The sequence below is a fragment of the Charadrius vociferus genome, unplaced genomic scaffold (genome assembly GCF_000708025.1).
Source record: "Charadrius vociferus isolate BGI_N301 unplaced genomic scaffold, ASM70802v2 scaffold332, whole genome shotgun sequence".
NCBI lineage: Eukaryota > Metazoa > Chordata > Aves > Charadriiformes > Charadriidae > Charadrius > Charadrius vociferus.
The window spans coordinates 537,669-555,841 of record NW_009647418.1 but is presented as its reverse complement, the minus strand read 5'-3'; the positions used below and the strand labels follow the sequence as shown (position 1 = coordinate 555,841).

The 18,173-nt window shown below is 40.2% G+C and overlaps 1 protein-coding gene across 1 annotated transcript in view; it reads left to right on the top strand.

The window, feature by feature from the left end:
* Positions 1–3,750: 3,750 nt before the first annotated feature.
* TMEM132C (transmembrane protein 132C) overlaps positions 3,751–18,173 on the top strand; it is a 165,629-nt gene continuing 151,206 nt past the window's right edge. The window contains exons 1-2 of the mRNA XM_009880328.1: positions 3,751–3,775; positions 14,253–15,141. Of these exons, the coding sequence (XP_009878630.1) occupies positions 3,751–3,775; positions 14,253–15,141 (914 nt within the window). The remainder of the gene's footprint in view (positions 3,776–14,252; positions 15,142–18,173) is intronic.

Here is an 18,173-nt window from a genome sequence, read left to right as displayed (position 1 = left end):
GAACAGAGCTGCAGTTTTACTGGTAAATAAAGGATTAAAGGAACACTTGGCAGGGTTGTTGGACTGGAAAGCTGACTGGCCTTTGAAGAGTTCTCCATATTGTGGGTCCTCCCTTTAAATTTATACCAAGAAGAGACTTGTTCTGCTCTTTACAGTGCAGTCCACAGGGTAAGAGTTTTACATAGTCTGCTCTGTATCCATCAAGAGTACAAGATACTGATATCTGTCTTTTAAATCAAATGCATGATATTGCCTCTAAAGTAACACATCACAAATAAGTTGTTAGCTCAGAGGAGCCTGGTGTAAACAGGCTTCCCTCCTGCCCCCGACTCCACTTGCAAGCCTTGACTTGCTATGGAGAACAAGTACCATGCGTTAGTTTTCATAGTGAGCAGCTTGGCATTTACAGCATCTCTAAAACTACTCTTGTTCTCTTCCTTTTTTTGAATGAGGATCTGCAGCAAACTAGCATAACTGCCTGAGTGGGTTACAGCATGTGATGTTTATTACAGCTGGCCGTGAATGGAGTTCATATGTGGCTAAACAGCTTTAGCAAACTGAAATGTGGACAGGTTTAAATAGACTTATAAAAGAAAAAAAAATATATATATAGCAGTCCAAAAGCTCTACAGCTGACAAGAGTGTTAATACAGTACTCTGGGACTTCAGGGTGGCATTGGCTTTGTATTTATTTATTGAGAGCAAAAATGATTCCCATTAAAGTTTTGGTTCTTGAATTTGCATGACATAATGGCTCTGGTAGCACTCTGCTCTAGCTGGCTAGCTTTACCTGGGGAAACGGGGAGTCAAAAGGAACCGCAGGGTAGGCATTGTAAACTGGTCAGTATAGTAATAGTTACCTTTTTCTTTTCATTAATGAGTCTGTGTTTTTCTTAACTAATGAAGGAGACAAAACTGCAAATGTGGAGGCACCAGTGAATTTTATCTAGCCCCTCTTCGAACAGAAGGGTTTCCTTCGTCCCTGCATGCCCAGAAGCCACAGGCATCTTTAATCATTGCTGAAATCCTATTGTCTTGATCCAAGAGCTGTGCTAGGCTACAGTCTTTTCTGATGTAAGACATCTGGCTTCAGTAAAGTTACAACAGGGAGAAAGTATCTGGCTTTTTCCTCGCTCAGACATGATATGACCAGTCAGTGTGAGAGTTAGTTCAAGAGTTGGATTTGCAGTTTATCATATAGACATGAACTGTATTTTTGTGTGTGTGTGTGCACAAGTAATATTGCATGTATGCTTGCACATGCACAAGTACGTATTTCATTGTGATGATACATACTATTGTTGTTACATAAATAATTATATTATTTTTTATGTAAATAAAAAATAGTAAAAGAATTTTTCTAACTCCAGAGGAGCCTATATCAGATGGTATAGGCCAAGCTGTGGTTGTGGAGGCCACTAGGAACTCGAATTTACAGTCAGTGATGAAATTCCTATGGCAAAAAGGCTTTTCCTGAGAAACACTGCCTGGGAATGAGCAGTTGGGGTCCAGTATAGAGCAACGTGAGAAAATACACATGAGTACGCAGAAGCACACGACAGGCTTGTTTGGGTGTTACTGTGGGAGTGCAACGGGCCTCCCTCCCATGCGCTAGCATGGAGAGTCACCACTGCTGACGTGTGATGGCTTAGGGCCACTGTAGGGCACAGTGAAAGTTGTGCTCAAAGCCAGGGTCTTACAGCCTCGTGGACTTTGAGTATGCCTTGGCCTTGTGGCGTCTCACTGACAACAGAGCCCTGAACACTTCTGATTTAAATCAGTAGCTTTTATTCAGCTGTAACCCCATCCTCTGCTGCTAGTCTCTTTGTCAGCAGAGCTGATATGGTTGCCTGCTGCAAAGCCAACAGTGTGTCAGAGCAGCCAATGCTGCCAGTAGTGAGTGGACAGCATTCATTGTATTGAGACATCTTTAGCCAGTCACAGCAGCTTCTCTGTCCCTTAGAGGGCAGATTAAAACACTCCTAATGCTTAGTAGCATAAATCCTGAGGAGATCTTATGTAAACATATTCAGTGAGCACTCATTAATTTCCCTTAGGAGCCAGGCTGAATGAAGATGATTTTCAAAGAAAGGGAAAATTAATTTTAGCTTTAAGGACTGCACCTGTTGGAAAAAAGTGTAGGAGGCACTCTGTGTTTTTTAGTGGTGTGAATTAGGGATCTGTGGCAGGGACATGGGGGAGGAGGAAGGTTTGGAAGTTATATTAGGAAAGGACAAAAATAGTACTTGCAAAATGTATAGCAAGGCTCTATTTCATTGATTTGCAGGGAGGTCTCGCTTATTCTTGAGCAACAGCACTTCAGGAGCATGACACATTCAACCTCTTAGAAAGACAGTACAAGTCGTTTGCTCTGTGCAGTTTTGTGGCACTCAGCATTACAAACTTGCATCCATCATTGCCATTTGTCTTTGCCAATGACTTAAAGGACACTTGAGAAGCAACAGTAAGATGGGATTCTTAGAAAAGAATTCTGTTTCTACCAGCCCCAGAAAATGCAGATTTACTCTATTGTACCTTCAGAGATGTGTAGGCCAACTTTGCCTCATTCATGCCTCACTCATGGTTTCTAAAGTTATTCCTTTGGTACAAACTTTGTCTTGGAAAGAAGAATTCAGTCTCGTTGGCTTCTGCATCATAATTCTGAAACTGGAATTGCCAGATGTGTCTTGTCCCAAATACTTTCCTTAGGTATGGCACAGGTGGTGTGTTTTGGTTTGACTCTATCTAGGCAGATTATAGCAAGACAATTACAGCAAATAAAAGAGACTCTAGAGAGAGACTTCTAATATTCTACCTTAAACGATAAACCTGAATTAAATACACACGTGCATAATTATTCTTCTGCATTTCCTCACTATGATTTAGCATTCTGTCAAGTCTGCCTGGTGTGCCTCTGGAGGATTCCTTCTTCTGGATCTCATTCTTCCTCTTGTAGTTTTGACTTTCCCATACCCAGTACTAATACCACAACCACTGTAGTGCTTTGTTCTTCCTGTAATTTCTTCAGCCACTCATTTCTCTGTTGCAGGTAAACTGGAGAGAAGAGATTACAGAATGGCCAAAGTTCAGCTGATGTGGGGACTGGGGGTTAAGCACCCTTTTCCCTCCTGCTTCTGCCCCTCAGTACCAATAGTCACCAAAGAGGCCAGTGGCTGCTGTGGAGAGCTGGGTTGTTGCCACAAAGCTTTTGAGTCAGGACAGGATACTGGAGAGAAACATCAATCCAGGGTTTTGGGAGTGGCTGCTCACCCCAGTATCCACTGGCCTTTGCTCTGTTAGTAGCAGCAACTAGGTCACCTTGTAGGAGATATCACCTTAAAAACAACGTTTAGAGGTGCCATGACCACAGTAACACCAGTGCGCTAACCATCCCTTTTAATTAATCCCTGGGAAAGAAGGTGTTTAACCAGATACATTTCCGCTTGGTTTCTGTCCTGCTGCTGTTCTGGTATGATGAGTTGCTTTGTGCTTTGTGACAAAGAATTACTTGGAGGTTAAAGGTGATGCTGAGTTCATTTCCCGAACGGGCAAAGCTATACCCCAACCCCTCGGCCTCATTTCTCAATTAATCTCCTCATAAATCCTCATTGCATTTTTGAAATGGAGATGATTAGCAGGGTTGTAGCCAGGATACTGGGATATTCAGGCATGTTTTAAGTCACAGCATGCATGCATGCAAGTATTAAAAATGTGCATGCATTTATGTCTGTTACTGTTCCAAATTCCTCCATGGACGAGGAGAGAGTGAAGAAGGGTAAGTGTCTGTCTTCACTCTTAAATTAAATTTTCATATAAATAATAAACGCTTTTCAGGAAGCAATTAGAAAAAATCTTTAGTGCTGGGACACTGCTAGTGTAGCGCATAGTCATTTTTCTGACTTTTATGGAACTTTATTGATTTATACCAATGGTGAAACTTCTGAGGGTGAAATTCTGCAACAGTTAAAGCTAATTTAAGTCAGCACTTCCATGGTCGTTCTCTCCACAAATTAGGTATTTTACACCAAAATTGCATAGAGTCCTGGAGATGCTAGGTAGTGGAGATTGAGGCACTTAGCAACCACTTGGAAAAGTTGACAGACTAGACTGTAATTGTGGAAGCATTTGCTACCTTGTCTTGTGCAGTTTTGTACATTAATGGTAAGACTCATATATCCTGTTACCTTCTTACACTGTCTCGCTTTGATGCTTTCACCTGATACACGAGCAGTGCAATGCCACTGTCTCCTGCTTCATGTGCCACATGCAGCTAGTTGGATTTATCTGTGATCTGTTGTGTTATGTCTCCCTGGAGTGTGAAACAGCACAATTGTCGTCTGGTGTGGCACTACTTTAGGCAGTCATCAAAATCTTTTCTGTGTGACTCTGTGTGTGGATCTTGAATATTGAAAGGTACATTGAGAGGTCTGCTACCAAGCTCGAGCTTTGCAGGTTTTGGGCCTAAATTAAGGCAAACAGAACAATAGATTGTACAGGTACTGGGTAGGATGATGGAAATAAGTTTTGCTAATAATGTTTTCTTTCTCTGAAAAGTAAAACTCCCTCAAGACCATAAGATAGGAAGTTGAAGTTTTATTGAAGGCAGTTGTTTAAAACATGTTAAGGAACAGCTAATAGCGCTAAAAGCTTATTTCAGCGTTTCCAGTGGCGTGGGGCTTCATGGTGTATTTTAAATACGTGATCTTAAACCATTCTTTCCCAGATATGACGCCCAAATCTGCAACTCTCTTCACAGGTCAAGAATTCCTGTTGCTGCAAAGTGTTCCCATTGGCTTACATGGCATTATTGGCTGTTTGCAGGAGCAAGTTTAAATTGGCCAACCTCTTTAAAAAAGTCATACAGCTTCTGACATGTTTCTTATCAGTCTAGGTGTAAAGGAGGTTTGGAAATGGAAGGACTGGATTTGTGGATAACAGCATCAAATGAGTCTAAAGGTGTCTGACTCCTGTGCTTAGCTTTGATAGAAACTCATAGAAAACTCAATTTAGTTACACTGCCTCAGTTCCCTACCTAGATGGTGGGAAAAAGTCTTCCATCTGTTGTGTATTTGACTGCTGCAGTGGGATGGTAAGTCTGGAAGGGGTTTACTTCATGGCAGAGCCCAGGACCCCGAGAATACAGACCCTGAAACATGAGATGCCTGTTATGAATATGTTGAGATGTATGCTAAAAGTACATTAGTAACCCGAGGGAAAGCCTCGTTCAGATCTGATGGTAAGAAATCCTTTTTTCATTTTCAGCCTTGGAATTATTTGCTGCCAGGTTATACCTAGCTCTTTGAATAAAATCCCTTATAATTGTGTAATGCAGAGCACAATGGGGACTGAATCTCAGTGTGGGCCTTTTGGCACTGATGTAATACAAAGCCCTGTTGTTTATGTCACTGGTTAGCTTTATTTTTAATTAGCTTCTAAAAAAATATACCTATTTACAAGAAAAATTATTCTCCCTTTTCCTTGCTGAGTGGTAAGGGGAAAAGCATTGCAATTAATTTATTGAGTCCTCTGTGTCATCTTTCTACACCTGTGTAGCTGAAAGCTCTATCCTGCACAGATCTGAGCACGACTCATGCAGAGCTTTGTACGCTTGGTTCTTGTTGATTTTTGTGGCAGCGGAGAGTGCTAAGCAAATTGCACTATTCAGGCTCTAGGACCCTAATCTCTTTTTAAACAAGGAGCCTGTGCAGAGCAATTTAATGTCTAAATAGAGAAGTGAGTGCCTATCAGGATCTAACAAAGACTTAAACGGCAGAGGAAAGCACACTGCTATTAAAAACTAGAGAAAGAGACATAGGACAAGGAATTGATACATTGCCAAGGCCAGAAGTATTTGTTTCATGTTTGTAACTTGCATCTTACAGGTTCCCATTTTTATGACACTTCAGTAATTAAAAAAACCAACACCTCACTGTGATAGTCATTAAACTGATCTTTGTGACATTCTAGCCAAGGCTTAAAATGTTATGGGTTTTTTTTGTGAGCCGTCTTGTAGGGCTAAATTTGAGACATCTTCTGTAGAGGCCTGGCTCTCATGTGATTGTACTCCCATGAAAATTGGACCTCTTCAGCAGTGTCTTCAATGAGATATAAACAGTCCAGATCTCTGAAAAGTTACTGGTTAAGTTAGAAAATCCTGACGTGTCTACTTATTCCCCAATTTGTGACTTCCACGGGGTTATTTTTGCCCTCTTTAAAGAGAAAATAATAATTAAAAAAACCAGTGTTTTACCTAGTCTTTTGTCTGATGATCTCAATGTGTTTTTTAATCACAAGTCAATCTAACTTAGTGATGGGTTCTCTCATTTCATTGCTAGAGACACTGGGTTGCAGAGGTTTTCAGTGGAGCTGGGAATGAACTCTGGTGTCCTAAATCCTTCTCCTCTTCTCTACAGCTATCAGACAAAATCAGCTTAAGTGTTATTTGCTTTGGACTTTTAGTGCCGACACAATGAGTGAATGCAGAATCCATGGAGTTTACCACAATGAGGCAAACAGCGTTGGAACGAAAGGCCATCATATGACATTTTACCTAGTGTATGTTGCTCACAGGACATTGACATTTACAGCTTCTGGCAAGGGATTGAATGGTGTCTATATAGAAGTTTTCCAAAACTTATCTCTTAACAAAAGCTTTCATTAGTGGAAATTCAAGTTCCAGGTATTTGCCTTTGATTCTAAACAGTAAACTAGCTTAAATATGTCATATGGCCTCAGCAGTGCAGACAGTCGGTAATGTCAGCTCTGGGAGTGGGAGTGATTTCTGAAACTTTCACTGACCTTTGCATAGACACTGTTGTTTTACAGACTTTTAAGGTCATCAACCAGTCTCAGAAAACAGTTTATAGATTTCATTCCTGAATGTCAGACAGTCTTTGACTAACACGTCTCCGTTATATGAAGTGAGGGTGATAGAGAAGATAAGTTTGGAATAAAAGGATGTTTTGGAATTTCTGCAGTCAAAGGGCGAGATATATAGAACTGCGACCATCAAAAATTGGAGCTTGTAGGCTGTCATTTAAGATTGGAAATGTGTTTTCTGAAAGTTTTCCTTGTGTTTCCAAATTAGACTTTAAAGATTCTTATTTCTGTTTGTGAAAAGGCTGTACATCAGAAAACAGATATTTGTAGTTTATACACGCATTCCTGTCATGTCAGTAATCTTGAGGAAAATGGAACAACCTGACAGATGTTGGATAATGCTTTATAATGCAGAGGTCTAATCCTGGTTTCTAATAGATAAATATTGAAACAAGGAGTTTTACATGGAGTTAATGACATTACTCTAGATGGTCTGCGTATCTTTCCAACATTCAAATCATCAGTTTACGTCTGGAAAAGTTCTTGGCCTCTGTGCCTTCCTCCCTGGCAATGAGCTCTATCATCTAATTGCACACTATATGAAATGTATATTTTTATCCACTTTGAGTTACCATCATTTAGTTTCAGTGACCGTCCCTTTGTTTGTGTTTTAAAGAAGTGCAGAAGTTCCTGGTGTAACTTTGTTCATTCATTGTTTTAGATACTTCTGTCTTTTTCCTGACAATTCTGAACTGACTATGTTCTTCCTCTGCTGAAGAAGAACAGGGGAAGTGTTCACTTCTGTACTAAATCCATGAATTTTGGTTGAGATTTAGTGAAGATTTTTGCTGCGGTAAGATACAAAGTGTAATTTCATTAAGGATATACTCTTGGTATGTGAGAGAAGCCTATTTAATAGAATAATATTGCAGTTTTTCATTTAACAATATACTGAACAAAGTAAGTTAATCTGTCCCACTGAAATAAAATAGTAAATTTGTTCAAAATAAACTGATTATAGTTTCTTCTGACAATCTTTATGTGGGTGTGGTTTAACTGAACTCTGATGTTGATTAAATAAGGTTCATTCTACATCTGGGCTTAAAATGTCTGGTTGATTGCCAAGGTTGTGTACTCCTTATATAGGGGAATAGGAATATACCTTCCCAGGTCAATCAATAAAAAACTGCAGTTATAAACCTATCCTTTGAGTTCAAGTCTCAGTTTAATGAAACCTGGATTCTAAAAAGAACTGAGAAAATAATTTTGTTAGCAATCATTTATTTGACAAAATTGCCTTCATTAGGTGGTCACAGAATATTTGAGAATAGGCTGCAGTTTCCCCAAAATTTGTGCTATATGGATTTCTTTGACAGATTTGTTTCCACACTTTATTTTTAACTTCACAAATTGGTCTCAAGCATTCACTGTAAGCATTTGACACTTGACATTGCCTATGTGCAATTAGTCAGAGTCTCTCTGTTCTCTCACTGGATGAGGAAGCATATCTGATAGGCAAGCATGAGAAACAGAAAACGTGGCTTCTGCAATTACCCTGTCATGTAGGTTTTCCAATTGATTTTGGGTTTTTTTGAATGGTCATAGAACTATAGAATTTAAGCCAGAAAGGAGTATGAGGCTCCAGTTATCCCTGTAGTTAAACAGTAACCTGTGCTGAGAAAAAAGTACCTTTCAGAAAGGAATCCAGTTTTGATGTGAGAACACAGACAAGCCATTGCTCCCTTCCATAGTTTGTTGCAATGGCTACTCAACCTTGTAGTTAAAAAATATGTTCCATATTCTGAATTTGAGCTCATTTGGCTTTAAGTTCCACCCAGCTTTTCTAACAGCAAAATTCCTTTTTATAGATGTTAAGGGAACTCGGAGGGGATGAGAGTATAACTAAGGTTGTTCTGAAGTCTAAATTAATATTCACAGACACTTATTTCTTGCATATTTGCCGAGCTCTAGTTCTAAGCAAAATACTTGCTACAAAGACTTTTGTACACTCTGAAGTCACTAAATGTGATGTCAGTATAGAAAATTAAGGGAAAATGAACCAGAAAAAGCATAGCTGTTGGTGTTTTGTGGTGAAGGAAACATCTACGCTGATTTAAGTGCATCTTTTCTACTTCTGTTCTTCCCCTACTCTGTATTTCCAGAGCTGGAATATATGATTTGCTATGCAAGAGCAGGACAGGTTTTTAGTAGTAGGTGGAGTCAGAGGAAAATTCAAGGGTGGGGACTTTTGTGAGAGGATGGTTTGTATAACACGCTTATTGTACAATTAGCCTCTCTGGGTGGAGGAGCCGCGTGGAAATAGGAGTACCATGTAAAGAGAAGGGATAATATTTACAGGATTTGCAGAATTTTAGGTGGTAGTGGTGCTGTAAATTAATATTAGTGTTTTTTTCTTAGAACTCTAGTGGCATGGAATTTGGACCAAAAAAAAATAATATCAGTATTGGTACAGCATTCAATTATAGCTGCGTTTAGGAATGGAGGAACAAGGTGGTGGGTAAAGCTGTTATAAAAACAAAGAAGATCCTGCCTTTCAGAATTCTTGGTGGAAGCTTCAGCTGTACTGACGTGCTAGGGTAATAGGAGAAGACAAAGGGACAGAAATTTGTCTACCACTTTTCATATGGTTTGTTTCCTGGAAGGAGTAATTATAAATGTGCCTTTGTGAGGGCTGTACAAGGTGCAGAGAAGGCTTCTCACATTACTCCTCTTTTGCATAGGCAGATGTCTTCTGCTTCTCACTGGCTTTCTCTGGCTAGGAGCCTCCTGGCTGAGGAGACAGGCAGATGGTTTTCTTGAAAGCTCAGTGGCTCATCAGACATCGGTCAGTGAAGATACATGGCCATTGGCCAGTAATATCCCACCCACAATCTAAGCCCTTAATTCCCAGTCCAAGAGAAAGTTGTTTCAAACCAACCTCATAAGAGAATGGCTTAAAAATATTAAGCTTTTATGACTCTTCCAGTGAATCCAGCACCCAGGGCTCCAGCTCTATATGAAATCCCACCCCCACCCCCCCCCGAAAATTCCTTTTGCACTGGAATCCAAGAAATAATAGCACAGATCAGTATTCACCATTTCATATCAAGCTCCAAGAATGAACTTGCTAGGTTATAGGAATTTGAGCTGGACTGTCACACTGGAGCCGGTGATGTGCTTAACAGATGCCTGTTTGGGTTCAGATGAAGTGCTGCAGAAGCATATGATGCCAGAAGAAGGATTAAAAAGTCACCAGGCTGTTACAAAGGAGTAATTACTTGTAAGCCTTAACTTTTTGTTCTTGGCTAATACTAGCTTTGTTTGATGGTTCTTAATCTTTTCCATGCTGGACTTCATCTCTGGACAAGGTATAACTCTTGTTCAATAATGTACAAGGGTAAAGCACTTACTGCCTACTTGTAAGTCAGGCCAGCTGTAATCAGAGTTAGTCTTCAGTACAGAAATGGTGTTTCTGCATTTCCTTTCTCACCCTTGCCTGTATTCTTGATTTCCATTTCAGTTTATAAAAGCCCTCATGAAATGGGACTTTCACTTAATTTGAACCCATTGGAAGGTCAACAAGCATCTTTCTTTAAGGATCAGAACTCTTAGATAACCTGAGAAAACCCTGAATGCTTTATTTACACCCTTCAGCTAAACTGTTTGAGGAAGTTCCACTTCCATTATTATATTTGTATAAATGTGCTTCTAACACTCCTGTCACAGAGACCCAGTTCCATTTTACTGACAAAATTGAGCCCACATAAGTAGCTGGACTGGCAGTAAAATATTGCTCCCACAACTGATACTGTCATAGGGATAAAATGCTTAAATTTTCACCTTGCTTTAACATTTGTCTAACAGGCAGCCTATTCTTCAGGTAGACAACATAATCTTACGCTTAATGATTATTTAAAATAATAACTTATGATATGAAACTCAGGAAAACCTCAGAATCTTGTTTCAATAGATTCTCTGATAAATTAAAGAACTTTGTAGCTGAGCTGATCAAGCATACAAAAATGTTCTCTGGAAACACTGATAATTAATTATATCAGGACATGAAGGTTATTAGGTAGAGATGAAGAGCATAGAACAAATCCCTTAAATGATGGCCTGTAGTTGCTGATGCACATGGTTGGGATTCTAAAATAAAATGGACAATTTTAACTACCAGTTTTATCAGTAAAAGGCTTAAAGTGCTTAAATAAATTGTCTAAAGTACAGCCATCACTATAGAAATATAGCACTCCATTATGTACAGTACAAAAGTGGGTGGAAATCTTTAGACTACAATAAAAAAGCAAAGCTTTTTCTTCTTTTTGCTGTCATTCTGACCATATAGGTTTTGCTGTTTGCCTTCAGCTTGTTAAAGTGGAAGCTGCATGGCTGTTTTTCTTAGTATTGGGCCAAGTACTACATACCTCATCCACGTGATTGATCTAAGTGGAGTGCCTGCAAAAATGAGACCACTGTCTGAGGATAGCGTGCTGCAACAAAAGTCCCGGGAACTGCAGAAAAACGGCTGTTAAGTTTCAAGCATGGATCCTGATCAACAGCCCTCTAAAATCAGAGGACTTCGCTTGTCTCTGCAGCCTGCTGAGTTTATTTCTGGTTTTTGCAGATCTAGCTCAGCCAAAGGTATTCCCTCAGTGGCAACAGTGCCAAATCTAGAGTATATGTAATCCTGGAAACACTTGAGCAAAATGTACCTGTGTGCTTAAGTCAACTAATGCTTACATTCAAGGAAGTGCTTATGCGCTTGCTTTAATTAGAGCTTGCTGCCCTCTAGTATTACAAAGCTCTTGGCCTGAGACAAGAGGATGCCTAATAAAGAAATTCTAATGATTCATCAAGTCAAATTCTGTAGCCAGACTGACCAGTAAGAAGCTGACTTTGTGTGTAGCAAACCAGGTGTTTTTAAAAGAAGGGTGGAATCTGTCATGTCAATGTCAATGACAGCTCTGTGCAAAGGGCTGCAGGAAGCTAACCAAATCTCAGCAGCCTCATCCAGAGCAGGTGAAGGGATTTAGAGAGGAACGTGAGGCCAAACTGCTACTGTTTCGGTAAACCAAGTTCTTGTTCTGCTTCTGGACTAGAAGAAATATGTAGGCTTTGCTGTTTTCTTGTAAAGGTACGTGGTCCGAAGTGGATCTTCTTTGCATTCCTTATTTCAGTGTTATAGCGCTTCGGGATGTAACCCTAACAGACTGATATTTTGATTTAGCTAAGGGAAAATCAATCAGCTCAGGAGGTGGCATTTGTAGATTCCTTTCCAGCAGAATCAAAATATATGCCAAGCATTGGAGTCTTACAGGATTGTAACAGTGTGCTAAACTGATGTTATATTTTAAACGTGAATTTACTTGACAGAGAGGGTGTTGTGCTCGTAATTCACTACGTGCTGCTGTTTTCATTGACAGGCCCTTTACCTCTTCCTTTTTCTCTTTTTGTCTTCTAATTTCGGTTTTGGTTTTTTTTGTCCAGTCATGGCAGTTTGCTCATTTATGACAACTAATTCTACCATCCAGTGGTGGTGCATGAATTAAACATGAGTGAACACATCTTAATTCCTTATTTCAAATTTATGGCTGCCATCCTTTCAGAGCTCTGATTTCCCCCTCCTCCAAGTTTGTTTCTTTCCTTTTTTCTTAATTGCCTAACACCTGCCTTCCAAACTATTTGCTTTCCCAGCACTGAGTAGTGCCCATGCACTAGCTATGTGCACACTCAACAGGATTGTAGTGAAGTTGTCTGTCAGCAGTAGTCATTTGGTATAATGACAGATATTGATTATTTATTACTTGAAAACATTTAATTAAATTTGACTGCATAATTAGCGTGCTAGCAGCCAGCCATGCTAGAAGGACAATGAATCTATTGTTTGCAAAAATCCTCAAGCTGCAGACCTTTGTGAGAACACTGAAAGTCTGTCTCTAGGGGTTTTTAGAGATCTTTATGTGTTCCTGAGTTTCAGAGGAATCTGCGCATTATGCATTGCCCTTATGGTGTTGTGTCTTCTTTAAAGAGCAGAACTTACACAGAACCTTAAACGCTGACTGATGGGATTCCCCCAGGACACTGGAACCGACATATGTCTGAGGGCAAGGTCTGTTTTTAAATACTAAAGACAGTCTAGCATCATTATTCATTTACCTTCTGTACCTATAGTTAATCTCTTCAGTAGGAGTTAGGAAGAGGGGTTGTGAGTAGCATTATGTAATCTACATGTGTTTTAACTGACCTCTATTGTTATCTACCCTAATTAGGTAACTATTTTTGTCTTTCAGCAATATATGTTGTTAATCTTTATAATAGGAAAAAATGTTTAAGTCAAAAGGAATCTGATACTCAGTTGAAACTTAAAATCGGGCCAGTATGCACTAATTTCTCTCTCTGTGCATCTTACGTATTAGCACTTGTTGAAACATTTCTAGCCTGTGATGTGCATCTGTGTTTAAATAACTTAGAAAGATGAGGCTCTGTCGATACTAAATTATAGAGGCTTAGACCATAGTGCTAGAAATAGTAATACGAGAGCAAGGTTCCTTGATGGAGGAAGAGAGTGAAATGGTGTGTGTCTGTCCTTAGAAAAGCAATTTCTGTCTTTGGCTGTAGAACAGAAACTATCTTTGATCTCCTGGCCAGTGTTCCTGCAGGGGCAGTGATTAGCAGTCCTTCGGGGGCTGTGGTTCAGTGGACCATACCAACGTACTGAATACCTTATGCATGCTGTAACTGAACAGAAAGACAGGAGAGAGGTTTCTAAGTGGGTGGTGGGAAGTTTAGAATGGGACGTTATGACCAGGAACAGAGGGGATAAGGTGAGGACATATGTGATTTAAAAGACGCTCTGTTTACTTATGGAATTGCTTTTGGAAGGCTTTGACTTTGATTTGTGAAATTTGTGAAGTTTTGTTAGGGAGGTGAGACATTGCATAGGAGTGATAAGTAACCTATTTATTTCTCATCCAGGTGATAGTCAAAGTATCCAGTGAGTACTTTATGTGTTTGCTGTGCATTAGCAAAGCACTGCTGCCGTTCAGCTGAGCCATGTAAAACAGCTCCTGGGACAAGCATTGCTTCTGCTGCGAACCTTCCTCTTCCTGCTCCCTCCAGGAGTATGAATAATCGATCATGCTGTACACAACCCTTTATATATCACCTGTGTATGTATGTGTGCATGTGTGATAAAATGTTTATCATAGATAAATGCAAGGTGGCACTAAAGCCTACATTTTCTTTTCTTTTGTGAATGTAACACAAAAAAAGAATTAGCTGCATCTAAATATGTAGCTATACTGTAAAGATTTTTTTGCATGAAGTAATGCTCATCCCTCACTTACCAGGTAGTTCCACTAAAGTTATAGTAAATGTCCCTTTGAATCCATAAGCAGATTTGATCTAACTCACATCACCTTTTCTTTTATTAGTGACAGAGTGTCGAGGGGTCTTGGACAATAATCAGAGATTTTCTTCGTTACCAACGTACCTACCTGTGAGCTATCGGATCTTCAGTGCTGAAACATCTTTCTTTCTCAAAGAAGCCAACCAGGACTTTATGAGAAATTCCAGTTTGCAGTCCAGGGTGGAATCGTTCTTCCCATATAAAGCCAAGAGACCACCAATATTAAATGCCAGCTATGGACCGTTTTCTGTTGAGCAAGTTGTGCCCCAGGACCTAATGTTAACTTCCAACTTTTTTGGATCTGCCAACAAGTTTACTTATAACTGGAAACTTAAGGCCTACATAATGAACGACAAAATTTACCTGAGCAAGCCCAAAGTCCAGGTCCTGTTCTACATCGTGGGCAGGGACTGGGATGACTATAGCACCACGGAACGGCTGCCCTGTCTGCGGGTGTTTGCCTTCCGAGAGACGCGAGAAGTCAGAGGCAGCTGCAGGCTGAAAGGGGATCTGGGGTTGTGTGTTGCAGAGCTGGAGCTCCTGCCAAGCTGGTTTAACCCCCCCACGGTTGTCACGGGCCGTAAGAAGCCACCAGATCAGTTTGAAGGGAGCCCTGTAGAGCTTTACTATACTATCCAACCAGGAGACGAGAAGGGAGAGTGTACCGCTGAGGATATAAGGAAGGGAAATGCTATCCGGCCAGGAAAAGATGGCATGGATGAAACCATGTCCCACTTGCAGAGGATCGGATCTGTCAGCCTCTATCGAGGCCAGGAGACTTCTCAGTTAACGGAGCTACGGCTGGATAGTAATATTGTTGTCTGGTTGCCCTCAAAGCCTGTCAAACAAGGAGAGGTTGTGAACATTTATGTGACAATTGCCAACAATTCTACAGTGGATCAGTTCATACTCAGGTACAGTAGGTTGGTTTTGCATGTTTCTAATGTGGTAGCACACAAAGATGTCGGGGACATGGGATGAATCTCACCTAATTTGAAGTTAATCCATGCTGAAGGTTGCTCCTAGTCACTGAAATACATTCTTTTCCTCCCTGAACGCTGTGAAGAGGACTGAAAGCCTCCATCACCAGGAGGCTTTTGACGTGTATGCCATGCCATCTATCACATGCCCACATTATGCAACAATGTACAAAATACAACAATTTGCTGCTTTTGTGGCTCCATTTTTGCACAGTGACAGACAGTAAGGCACCAGAAAAGTTCTCTGTTTTACAGCACTTTTAAAATCAGGTTTTTATTGCACAGGAATGGCGTTTAGACACAGCAAAACTTCAATTACCTGCATTTCTTTAAGTGCTCTCGAAGTGCTTTGCCTCTCCCACACAGAGTGGTTTTGTTATGAGAGCTCTTTAGGAAGGGGTTTAACTATCTACTTGTAGTTAAGTAGCATTTGTCTTTGCCAACACATACCCTTTAAAAATAAGGCCTAATGTGTTTGATATTGCTGTTGATTCTAAAGGACTGTTAGAAGTGAGTGCCATTATTTTAGACAGGAGTGGCAAATACAGGACCTGGGAAGACAAGAATGGCCTTACTGGGTCAGATCACTCTCCTTTTATTTTCTTCTTTAGTGGTTTCCCTACCGATCAGATGAAAATTCTTTGAGGGTGACAAAGTCTGGGAAATTTGTTAATCACTGAAATATTTGATGTATCTTTTTTTTTTTCCTGGTTACCAGGCTTTAAATTCAAGGGAGATTTCCACGGTGATAAGCAACAATTGCTCTTTAAAGCCTCAGGGAATCAGAGTTTCCCAAAAGATTCTGCACATGAAAGTATTTATTTCTAAGGCTTATATGAATTAGATTAATACATAGTTGACAACTACCGAGGAGAATAGCCTTTAGAACAGGAAGTGTCGCTTGGCAGATAAAAGGCTTTTATTTTAAAAAAGGGGGATTTTAGTCATCTCAGAATCGTTCTGATGTTTGCAGCTTTGGTTAAGTTGGAGAGATAATCTCCCAGACACCTGTTTACTGAGTGAAACCTCCGTTACAAAATTCTTTTCTGATGGTGTTGCTTATCTTTTATTGAAAATCCTTTTTCGCAAAATAGTAGAAACAGAATACTTTTCACATAATGAGCATAGCTGTGGTGAAAGAAGAAATCCAAAGGCAATGAACTGGGTGTTTGCTGGGTGGGTGGGAGAGGGGTTTGTCCTTTGAAGGTCTGTTTCACAGTCTTTATTTTCCTGAAAAGTGAGTTGAAGATAAACAAGCTTGTTGAAATCTGATGATGTATTCAATTTCTTTGCTCAGAAATGAATCTGACTGCCTAGGCAAGGATATCATTTGCATGCTGAGAAGTGCAATAGATAAAAATGGTAATGTGGGATGTCAGTAGTTGCCTGTGTGACTTGTGGTTATGGACAAAATGGATTGGCTTTGATTTTGAGAACAGGTGACTCATGTATTTGAAGTGAGTAGTCTGACATTCATTGGCATGTTGGTGGTTCTGTGTTATCACAAATGCAGCATTCAGACCATGTGTCTTTGCTGAAAGACCCTTTTGATGAAAAGAGGATTTGCATTTTTGCTTAAAATTACCTTGAACCAGATAGAAGAACACAAGAGGCTGAAGAGACCAAGATTTAAAAATGGCTTTTGCTTCCTTGTGGTCATTGTCTTAAGATGTAGTATAGGGCTGACTCACGTTCTAAAAATCAGCACTGTTCTGTGTGCTTCCTCCGTTCCACCACCAAAGGCAAGAAAAGCAATGGGAGATATTCCAAAGCAATCTCGGTTTTGAAAAGTATCTACCAGCGGTGCTGGTGCTGATCTGTGCAGTTATTAAGGCATCAGATGGAAGCTTTGCTTTACAGGAGGGTAGTTCCATGTAAAAGAAAAGGAAATTATTTTGACTGTTTTCCTGACACTGCAATTGAAAGGGACAGCCGATACCCACTGGTGAAAGTGGTGTGGGACCATCCATTGAGGCATGAAGTGTGTGGTCTGTTCTGTTAACCTTGAAAGTTTCTTCTGTGGCTTTAGTGGTGGAGTGAAGGGCTGGCAACACGAAGTTAAGCTTCCTGGTTCTGTGGTGGAAATCTGTTGTCTTTGGTGAAACTTCCTAGGTGTGAAAGCGTATGGAATTTGACCTAGGAATCTACGAGGTGCTTGTATCTTACAGGAAAAAAAGCCGAGTGAATACAGCAGCCAGGGAGTAGCCAATGCATGTGCTGGGTCTGCCTGGGGGCTGCTTTAACCTTCTCCGTGGCCATTTGCCTGGTTAGATAGAGGGCTGTATGCTCTCATACTCATGGGTTCCTGGCAGAGCAATCCCTACATCCTGTGACATGCATTCACATTTAATCATCCTAAAGAAAAACACACCACACATTATCCCCAGGCATAGTGGGTTTGTTTATTTTCTGCTTCTTCTATATTATTCATTGAGGTATTGCAACACCCAGTGTTGAAGCAAACAGCATGTGATCATTGCTTTAGGGAGGGAAAATAATAGCTACAAATCTTCTCTGGCAAAAAGAAAGTAGACTGGTCTAAATGACCTCATATCCACAAATCATTGCAGTTGAAACTGTGTTCTTAAATTGTGTCTTAATTCAGAATCCTATTACTGTATCTATAAATTTAGCAGCCCAAGAACACCGGTAAAGTCAAAGCAAATGACTAATATGACAGGGAGTGAAGCGAATTATGCATGGTAGTACATTAACGCAGTAGGAGCACTGTCTGAATAAACACCAATCTTCCTCTCTTGCATCTAGTCAGCACAGGGCTATTGTGAAAGCCGTTCAAACAATACTGATAGGTTATAGGATACAGCTTCTGTTCACGGTCTGTTCCTGTCCTGCTGTGTCACCTCTGGTAAGTTTTTACAGACATTTTCTAGATGCAACGTAGAAAATGTGAACAGTTGGTCAGCATCACTCTCAGGAGCAGGAAGCCTATTTCAGTCCTGTTCCTA